Source organism: Schistocerca serialis, chromosome 4, assembly GCF_023864345.2.
Source record: "Schistocerca serialis cubense isolate TAMUIC-IGC-003099 chromosome 4, iqSchSeri2.2, whole genome shotgun sequence".
In the NCBI taxonomy this organism is placed as follows: Eukaryota; Metazoa; Arthropoda; class Insecta; order Orthoptera; family Acrididae; genus Schistocerca; species Schistocerca serialis.
In genome coordinates, this window is record NC_064641.1 from 175,335,492 (window position 1) to 175,346,358 (window position 10,867).

General features: G+C 46.7%; 1 protein-coding gene across 1 annotated transcript; it reads right to left on the reverse strand.

The window, feature by feature from the left end:
• Positions 1–568: 568 nt before the first annotated feature.
• On the reverse strand, positions 569–9,870 carry LOC126474338 (neural Wiskott-Aldrich syndrome protein-like). Its single transcript, XM_050101805.1, has 3 exons — positions 9,804–9,870; positions 3,784–4,106; positions 569–595 (listed from the first exon to the last, which is right to left on the reverse strand). Exons 1-3 carry the CDS (start codon positions 9,868–9,870, stop codon positions 569–571), a joined length of 417 nt encoding a protein of 138 aa, XP_049957762.1.
• Positions 9,871–10,867: the final 997 nt, after the last annotated feature.

Genomic DNA, 10,867 nt, shown 5'->3' on the forward strand with positions numbered 1-10,867 from the left:
GACAGTTTGCCTTTCCAAAACTCCACTAGTGGAGCGAAAATATACTTCGTGTCTGCAGTAAAATACTGTGTGCACCTTGGTAACGCTAAATGAGCTAGAGCGTCTCAGCAGTCAGAACTTTTTTGGACTTCCTGGCTACAAGCATGCAGACTAAATATTAATACTGATGAAGAAAAGTCGCTAAACTGGAAATAAATTAATGAATGGAAGCGATCAAGTCGATACTTGATTAAATTTTTGCGAGTATCAACCAGAATGATATGTGAAATGAAACAGATTTACGAGTAACTAACAAAAGTATAAATCGACAGCTGCAAAACATGACAATTATTATTGCATTGACGTGCCCTGGAAATGGAAGTACCATGTGGCTAGGGCCTCCCGTCGGGTAGACCGTTCGCCTGGTGCAGGTCTTTCGAGTTGACGCCACTTCGGCTACTTACGTGTCGATGGGGATGAAATAATGATGATGACAACACAACACCCAGTCCCTGAGCGGAGAAAATCCCCGACCCAGCCGGGAATCGAACCATGGCCGCTAGGTATGACATTCTGTCGCGCTGACCACTTAGCTACCAGGGGCGGACGACGTGCCCTGTAAATAAATGATAAAACTTTTACAACAAACAACCATAGTGTGCTTCCAAGGTTCTCGGGAGTCCGACCAGATACAATCATCGAAGCTTCTCAATATTTCAGTTAAGAACTGTTCCGTCATCAACAGGCAGTACTGACGGAATTCCATCAATACCATTTGATGATGGCGGAACAGTTGTGAGGCGAAATATCACGGGCCTTCGACGATTGCATCCAGCAATACACCGAGAATTTTGGAAGCATCATATGCGCTAGGAAAGCCTCAGATCGCATATTACCCTGCAAGACTACACTGGTCTTGTGGTTTGATTTGAAAGGCTATGGGCAACTATGAGTTTACGCCAGGGCAGCAATCACTTTAACTAGTAACCCTTCCACTTCTCTACATGGCCATGCATCTGCTGAACTGACTCTGCACTTTGACAGTGGTTGTTGTTGCTAGGCTGTATTGGAGGTTATCACTTTTTCTACAATCTTAAATAAAAGGCTGAAATAAGTTAATGAAATGGTGACCCTGTCATTATTGTAGTCAATTATTGATGGGAGATTACTATATCAACATGGGATTAACCTTGTGTTAAAAATTATGCCAAAATTTTATTGATCTTAAAATAGGACAACACAAGTTAAGCGAGATGGCAAATAAATAATTTACTGTTGGCATCACAAATAGACGCAGCAAATAATCAGCAGTCGAGTAGGTGGCGATAGGTTGGCAAATACCAATGTTTATCTGTTTAAGCTGTTTACTCAGGCCCAGAACATGGATAATGTAATCTGAAGTTACCTAACTCTGAATACACTTTGATGGATTTATTCTACACAGAAGTTATACTATGTCCGTGCAGCTGAGAACAAGTGGCGAGACTGTAATTCCGTTTGCCCTAAGAAGCCGGAGTAGCAATACCATACCCCTTTCTAGATGCGTAATGCTTTCTCAGGTAATGGTCATGGTGCGAGCGTGTGCAGAGCAGCAACGTGTGACGCCTGCAATTCGTTATCATGGGCACGAAATACGCAAAGTAGCGGGCTGGCGATCTGTTAGATGGATTGAAATTACTTTCTGATGGAGCCCTGAAACCTCGTCAGATTCCAGCGTGTGACACTCCCATTCGCCGGTCGTACCATAGATCAATTTGACTCACTCAACTGGCATTGTGCGCAAGGAGCTCAAGGCAGCAGACTTGATACAAATAAGATTGTCCTTGACACAACAAGTTGTCCGACATGACTGAGGTCTAAACTGATGCTACAGCTAAGGCTTCACCACAAGCTCCCCAGTCAAGACCAATGCCAATGCGAAGCCATTCTCAAGACGACTTTCCCAAGTGCAATACCCTCGTAATGAAGAGTCAACACCAGAATCTCCACCCCTGACTGGAGTCCTGATTTACATTTACAAAACATCGTTCTTGTGGAACACAACTAGCTCTTTATTCGAATGAAGTGCTGAGTGCTATTGACAAGAGATTTCAGATTGATTCCGTATTTCTGGATTTCCAGAAGGCTTTTGACATAGTACCACACAAGCGGCTTTAAGTAAAATTGCGTGCTTATGGAATATCGCCTCAGTTATGTGACTGGAGTCGTGATTTCCTGTCAGAGAGGTCACAGTTCGTAGTAACTGGCGGAAAGCCATCGAGTAAAACAGAAGTGATTTTCGGCTTTCCCCAAGGTAGTTTTATAGGCCCTTTGCTGTTCCTTATCTATATAAACAACTGGGAGACAATCTGAGTATACGTCTTAGGTTGTTTGGAGATGAGGTTGTCGTTTATCGACTAATAATGTCATTAGAACATCAAAATAAATTGCAAAACAATTTAGAGAAGATATCTGTATGGTGCGAAAATTGGCAGATGACCCTAAATAACGAAAAGTGTGAGGCCGTCCACATGAGTGCAAAAAAGAATACGTTAAACTTCGGTTACACGATAAATCAATCAAATCTAAAGACCGTATATTTAAACTAAATCCTTAGGAATTACAATTACGAACAACTTAAATTCGAAGGAATACACAGAAAATGTTGTGGGAAAGGCTAACCAAAGACTGCGTTTTATTGGTAGCACACTTAGAAAATGTAACACATCTACTTAGGAGACTGCTTACACTACGCTTGTCCGTCCTCTTTTATACTGATGCGCGGTGTGGGATTCTTACCATATAGGATTGACGGAGTACATCGAAAACGTTCAAAGAAGGGAAGCACGTTTTGTATTATCGCGTAGTAGGGGAGAAGGTGTCACTGAAATGATACAGGATTTGGGCTGGACATCATTAACTGAAAGGCGTTTTTCGTTGCTACGGAATCTTTTCACGAAATTCCAACCACCAACTTTCTCCTTCGAATGCGAAAACATTTTGTTGACAACGACCTACATAAGGAGAAACGATCATCATGAGAAAATAAGGGAAATCAGAACTCGTACGGAAAGATATAGGTGTCCGTTCCTTCCGCGAGCTGTATGAGATTGGAATACTCTCCGTGAGACACTTAAATGTGATTTGCACAGTATCCATGTAGAAAGGAAATAAATCTACAGGGAGTAACAAATAACTTTTTACAATGTATCACAGTCTAGTAGAAGTATTTCGGACGAGCAATTTGGCACAGGACATCTGTCGTCTACCAAACTGACAAACAACCTCAGATCGTAAACTGAAGGGATCACTGCTGTCAGCTGAAGCGGTATATTATGCGAAATCATCGGCGATGAGCGAAAATGTGTACCGGACCGGGATTCAAACCTGGGATGTCCTGCTTATAGGGCAGGTACATTAACCACTGCGCCATCCGAGATACAGGTTTTGTATCCCGCCTGGAAGGCGACGCGTGGGTAGGAGCAGGAAAGGTGAAAATCTCTCGGTACTGCAGTGTGAATTAAAATCACTTTTACTTTAGCAATAAGAGTAATTCATAACTTTGCCCTGAGGCTGAATCCATAGTGGTGCTCGTAGAGCTGAGCTGCGCCTGCTAGAGGGCACTGTCGTCATTGTCTATCGTAGTGCCAACTCAACTGGCAGCTACGTCGTGGCATCCTAGCTATGGACACCACATCCCTCCCCCCTGAAACGACGCACCGTCGGCGGGTGGAGGGACCAAGGGGCGGCGCAGCTGAGGGGGTGGTCAGCGGAACTGCTGGGGCGCGCTGTCCACCCGCGATCCCGAGGGGTCGAGGAACACACCCCGTGGAAAACCTGCCCAGGCCGCGCACCGCCACTGGGTATGCTCAGATGAGGAGGCGTAGCAACGACCTCCATGGGCGACGGCGGCGGCGGCGGCGTGACGTCAGCCTCAGCGTCCACCGGTTCCGGCACTGCGGAGGAACAGGGCGGCGGCGGCGGGGCTGGAGGTGGGGGCCGTGGCGGGGGCGAGAGGCGCCCGTTCGGTGCAGGTGACCGGACCGGCAGCGGCGACGACTGCAGGCGCGCCCGTGGAGGCGCGGGTGGCGGAGGTGCCGTCGGTGGAGTCGCGGGCTGAGGCGGTGGAAGCCGCGAAGCCTCCAATTCTGCCAGAAAACCACCAGCGGCAGAAAACTGAGGATGGCACAAACGGATCTGGTTCCGGTGTCGCTTGACAGTGCCGGAGGAAGCAGGAATGACAAATAAGGCGCGCCCAAGACGGCGAAGAATGCGCCCCTGCTCCCAGCGCTGCCTGCTAGAGAAAACTCGATAGAACACCAAATGATGCTGCGCCAAACCCGAACAAGGCGAAGCAGCGGGAATGCGTGGCGGCTGGTGCAACAGCTGTAGGACCGGCCGATGTGCGCAGCCATGTAGCAATTCCGGTGGGGAACGGGTGCTGCACAGCTGAGAGCGATACGAAGCAAGGACAGTCCAGAGCGTGCGCTCGCGAGAGTGCGTGTCGTGCAACTTGCTCATCTGCGACTTATACACACAAAGCGTTCAGCCTCGCCATTCAACTGGGGGTGGAATGGGGCTGAGGTCAGATGGCGAATGCCATTAGCAGCGCAGAACGCTTCAAACTCTGAGGACACGAATTGGGGGCCATTGTCAGAGACAATAACTTCAGGAAGGCCCTCAATCCAAAAAATAGACGTCAAAGCCCGAATAGTACTGGCAGATGTAGTAGAAGTCATAGGTACAACAAAAGGAAAGTTGCTATACGCATGAATAACTACCAACCAGTGGGTGTCCCAGAAAGGACCCGCAAAATCAATATTCACGCGCTGCCAAGGCGCAGTAAGTGTTGGCCACGGAAAGAAACGCTGGAGGGGAGCAGATTGATGCTCCGCGCAAGGGCAACAATTAGTAAGCAAATTCTCAATTTGTTTATCAATGCCGACCCAAGTGCAGTGACGAGGCGCTAATTGCTTTGTCCGCACTATACCCCAATTACTAGTGTGCAGCAGTCTGAGGATTTCCGACTGGAACGAACGAGGTACAACCACATGAGACAGATCATTGTCAGTTTGTAACAAGATAACACTGTGGTGTACAGACCACTTGTCACGTTGCGCAAAGTAGCGTCGAACAAGTGGATCACGAATCTGCGTAGCAGATGGAGGCCACTGAGTACGAATATACTGCAAAAGAATCTGCAAAGAAGCATCGGCGGCTGTCGCAGAAGCAATGCGACGAAAATCCGCCGGAAAACCATCAGTGAAGTCCTTATCTTGCGAATGAATAAACATGCAGGACAGTTCGGAAGAATCGAACACTTCGTCAGGACCGATAGGTAAACGAGACAAAGCATCAGCATTGCCATGCTGGGCTGTAGGCCGAAACAAAATTTCGTAATTGTAGTTAGACAAACAAAGACCAACGTTGCAACTTTTGCGCAGCACGGGCCGGAACTGACTTTGACGGGTGGAACAACGACGTCAAAGGCTTATGGTCGGTGACCAAATACAACTTGCGACCGTACAAAAAATCTTGAAATTTTGTCACTCCATATACAATAGCTAAAGCTTCTTTCTTGATTTGAGAATAGTTTTGCTGTGCAGAATTGAGCAACTTGGACGCAAAAAGCGATCGGGCGATCGACAGAATTAATGCAGTTCGAGAGAACCGCTCCTATGCCGTGAGTAGATGCATCGACAGCCAAAACAACTGGTTTGGAGGGATCGAAAGGAATTAAACAATGATCACTCAACAAAGCAGATTTGAGCTTGTGGAAAGCAGCGTCACATTCCGAAGACCAAACAAAAGGAACGTTCTTACGCCGAAGACGATGCAAAGGCGCTGCAATCTGCGCTGCAGTTGGCATAAACCGAATATAATATGTAATTTTGTCCAACATAGACTGAAGTTCTTTCAAGTTCCTGGGCGCTGGCAAGTATCTAATTGCACTGAGATGTGACGGCGAGGGGTGGATACCCTGTCCGTTAATCATATGTTCTAAATACTGAATCTCAGTTTGAAAAAAAAAATTGCACTTGTCTGTTACACTTTAGTCCTGCCTGCAAAAGTATCGTAAATAACACACGCAAATTCTGCAAATGTTCGTCAGGGGTGGGACCTGATACAACTATATCGTCCAGGTAATTTGAACAACCAGGGACAGTGGCACACAACTGCTGCAAATAAGACTGAAAAATAGCGGGAGCCGAAGCACAACCGAACGGAAGGCGGCGGAACTTAAACAAGCCAAGGTGGGTGTTTATCACAAAATAGCGCTGCGACTGTTCGAGCGGAATCTGGAAGTATGCGTCCCTCAAGTCAATCGTGGAGAAGAATTCTCCCACACCAAGCTTATCAAAAAATCTTCAGGACGCGGTAAGGGAAATGTAGCTACCACTGTCTGGGGATTGACGGTAAACTTAAAGTCAGCACAAATACGGAGACGACCGTTTGGTTTCTTCACACACACTATAGGCGATGCCCATGGCGAAGCAGAAACGGGTTCAATGACACCACTGTATTGCAAGTGCGCAAGTTCAGCAGCTACGGCGTCGCGCAGTGTGTGCGGTACCGCGCGTGCGCGCCGGAAAATAGGCATGGCATTGTCTTTAACTACAACCTGCACTGCAAAGTCTGTGGCACAACCAAGGCCATCAGAAAAGAGTTGAGCAAAATCATTGCGCAGTGCGGCAACACTGTCTGCAAGGTCACTAGCGTTGATGCAAAGTACATTGTCCTGAATTGCGAGGCCAAAAAGTTCAAATGCGTCCATGCCAAAAATGTTCGTAGCATCACTAGAGCGGAGCACATGGAAAGACACTATACGGGTCGTTGCACCATACGTGGCTTGCAAACTATACACGCCGAGCACAGAGATTTCCTGTCCAGTAAATGCAGTATGGAATGGCAACGACGAAGTGAGGGCGAACCAAGCAAGTCATACGTCGTTCTGTGCAGTAAACAAACTGACGCACCAGTACCCAGCTGCACGCGAACAGAACGTCCACAAATGTTCAAAGTCACAAAAAGTTTCCTCGCATCACGCTGAATGCGAGAGGATGTGTCTGGCAAAACTTTATTCACATGACAAGCTGTTGACACACGTGAAGCAGAAGGCTTTGAATAAATGGCATTAACGTCCATAGGCTGATGTGAATCATAATCATGGCGGTTGCCGTTGCGGTGACGCCCACGGGAGTGACGCGAACGGGAGACAAGTCGTAAATTAGAGTTTCTCTTACTACACACAGCTCGCACGTGTCCTTCCTTATTACAAAAATAACACTGTGCTTGACCGGATGGGCAACTGTCCCGTGGGTGGGCACGAAAGCAATTCGGACATGATTTCAGTTTCTTAGTGGGTGTCTGGTTTGAGACGTGTTTACTTGTGCGCCGGCTGGGCTGGAGGGCAAGAGGGCACGTGTTGTGCCGCGCTAACAGTACACACACGCGGAAGTAGCCATGTCTAATGTATCTTGTCTGTCTAGCAAGTCCACTACTTCCTACAAAGACCGGTTCTCAAATCTGAGGATTTGTTAGCGAATGCGGTGATCCGCCACATTCTGCGCAATAGCATCTCTAATCGTTATATCCTCATAAGAGCGTCCACATGAGCAATTAAAGTCACAATCAGAAGTTAGTCCCTGAAGGTCCGCTAACCAAGATTTATTCGACTGAGTAGGGCCACGCCGGAGGCGAAATAATTTGTAGCGTGCAGCTACCACATTTACACTATCACGGAAGTGGGAGTTGGAAGCATCAATCACTTCGTTGTAAGTTTTAGTTTCTGGGCGGGTGGTGGGAAACAATTTCACGGGCACACGGTACAACACAACACCCGCGTTGGTAATGAAAAAAGCAAGCCGCTCTGTACCTGGTATGTAGCATACTGCGAAGTGTGCATCGAGCTGGGCGATGTATTCTGGTCAGCGTTCAACGTCAGGACTGAAGGCACGAAATGGCGGCGCCATCGGCGACGGCGTCGGTACAGGTGGTGGCGCCGGAGACGCCGTACCAGTTGCAGTTTGTAGTGTGACCAGTCCATTAATGGCAGCAGGCAGCTGCGTCATTTGCTGGGCCTGAAAACGTACAAGATCGGAGAGCGAAGCCTGTTCCTGTGGCGAAGCCATGGTTTACACATATGAGTCTTATACTGAGGCTAGCACGAAAAATAAAGCACTACCGAGCAAAAAAGGAAATGATAGGGGAAACCCTGTCGCCAACTTTTGTATCCCACCTGGAAGGCGGCGCGTGGGTAGGAGCAGGAAAAGGTGAAAATCTCTCGGTGCTGCAGTGTGAATTAAAATCACCTTCACTTTAGCAACAAGAGTAATACATAACTTTGACCTGAGGTGCGAAGCTGAAGCGAAGTGTCTCGGCCATCTGCTTTTGATCGAAAGGCTGAGTCTACAATGGTGCTCGTAGAGCTGAGCTGCGCCTGCTAGAGGGCGATGTCGTCGTTGTCTGTCGTAGTGCCAACTTAACTGGCAGCTACGTCGTGGCATCCTAGCTATCGATGCCACAACAACATTAGCGCACCTGCGCGGAACATCTCGGCACGTCTCACGGGCAATCAACTCTCCTACCGAGCTCTACCTATCCTCAGTCCCTGTGTATAATACTTCCGTTCGCTACTCTGAGATTCCCACTGGAGGTCGAACGTATTTGTGCATCTACACTGAAGAAGGTGGATCCATTGCCCAGCTAAGTGTATCAATGATGTGAATGCATGGCTTCTGTTCTTTTGGACTTTTCCACACTGAAGAAGGTAGATCCATTTCCCAGCTAAGCGTATCGATGATGTAAATGCATGGCTTCTGTTCTTTTGTACTTTTCCACTATGAAGAAGGTGGATCCATTTTCGCAGCTAAGCGTATCAATGATGTAAATGCATGGCTTCTGTTCTTTTGGACTTTTCCGCACTGAAGAAGGTGGATCCATTTCCCAGCTAAGCGTATCATTGATGTAAATGCATGGCTTCTGTTCTTTTGGACTTTGACACACTGAAGAAGGTGGATCCATTATCCCAGCTAAGCGTATCAATGATGTAAATGCATGGTATATGTTCATTTGGACATGTCTGCACTGAAGAAGGTGGTACACTGTCCAGCTAGGCATATCAGTTGTACGAATGCATGGTGTCTGTTGTTTGAGACATCTCCACACTGAAGATGGTGTATCCATTGCCCAGCTAAGCATATCAATGACATAAATCTGTCACGTCGCTTCTTTTGGACTTGTCCCCACTGAAAAGTGTGGATCCATGCCCCAGCTAGGTGCATGAGTTATATGAATGCATGGTGTCTGTTATTTTGGACTTGTCCACACTGAAGAAGGTCGATCCATTACACAGCTCAGCTTATCAATGATATGAATGCATGGTGTCTGTTCTTTCCGACATGTCCGCGCTGAAGAAGGCGGTCCACTGCCAATCTAGGGATACCAGTTATACGAATGCTTGGCGTCTGTTCTTTCAGACGTGTGCACACTGAAGTAGGTGTATCCATTACCCAGCTAAGCGTATCAATGATATAAATCGGTGGCGTCGGTTCTTTTGGACTTGTTCGCACAAAAGGTTGGTCCATTGCTTAGCAAGGAGTATCAATGATACGAACGCGTAGTGTCTGTTCTTTCGGACCTGACTCCACTAAAGAAGGTGGATCCATTGCCCAGCTAGGCGTATCAATGATATGAATGTGTGATGTCTGTTCTTTCGGACTTGTCCGCACTGAAGAAGGTGAATCCAGCTAGGCGTATCAATGATATGAATACATGGTGTCTGTTCTTTCGGAAATGTCCGCACTAAAGAAGGTGGATCCATTTGCCAAGCTAGGCTGACAAACGGTATGACTGCATGATGTCTGTTCTTTCAGACGTCTCTGCAATGACGAACGTATATCCATTGGCCATCTAAGCGCATCAATGATTAAAATGCGTGGGGTCTGTTCTTTTGGTCTATCCACACTGAAGAAAGTTGATCCATTTCTCAGCCATCAATGATATTAATGCATGGGATCTGTTCTTTCGAACACGTCCGAACTGAAGAAGGTGGATCCACTACCCAGCTAGGCGTATCAGTTATACGAAAGTGTGCCGTCTCTTCTATCAAATGTCTCCGCACTGAAGAAGGTGTATCCACTGCCCAGCTAAGCATATCAGTGATATAAATCCGTGGCGTCGGTTCTTTTGGACTTTTCCGCACACAAGAAGGTTGATCCATTGACCAGCTAGGCGTATCAGTTAAATGAAAGCATTGTGTCTGTTCTTTCAGACGTCTCCGCATTGAAGGTGGTGTATCTATTGCCCAGGTAAGCATATCAATGTGCTGCATCTATTCTTTTGGACTTGTCCACACTGAAGAAGGTGTATCCTTTGCCCAGCTAATCGTATCAATGCTGTAAATGCTTTGCGTCTGATCTTTTGTCCTTGTCTACACTGAAGAAGTTGGATCCATTGCCCAGCTAAGCAGATCAATGATATGAATGCATGATGTCTGTTCTCTCTGACATGACCCCAATGAAGAAGTTGGATCTATTGCCGAGCTATCTGTATCAGTGATATGAGTGCATGGTGTCTGTTATTTCGGACATGCCCGAAAGAACAGCCACCATGCATTAATATCAACATCAAATCGTCATACATAAGCCACTTAAGGTACAGGGCATGCGCTGCGTAAAATATTTTGAATATCCTCTTGCCGTCTTACACTGCCGGCTTAGTCAAATTCTTATTTTTTTAAATTGCATTAACGTTATTACCTTAAATTTCCTGGTGGGAGTAATGAGAAAGAAAAACACTTACGTAAACGTTATGTAAAATATAATTTTCTTTACATTTCGGGCTAAATTTATCTTGGCTTCGTAGCAAGAACGATACAGAAATGAAACCAATGAATTGCTAATTTTTT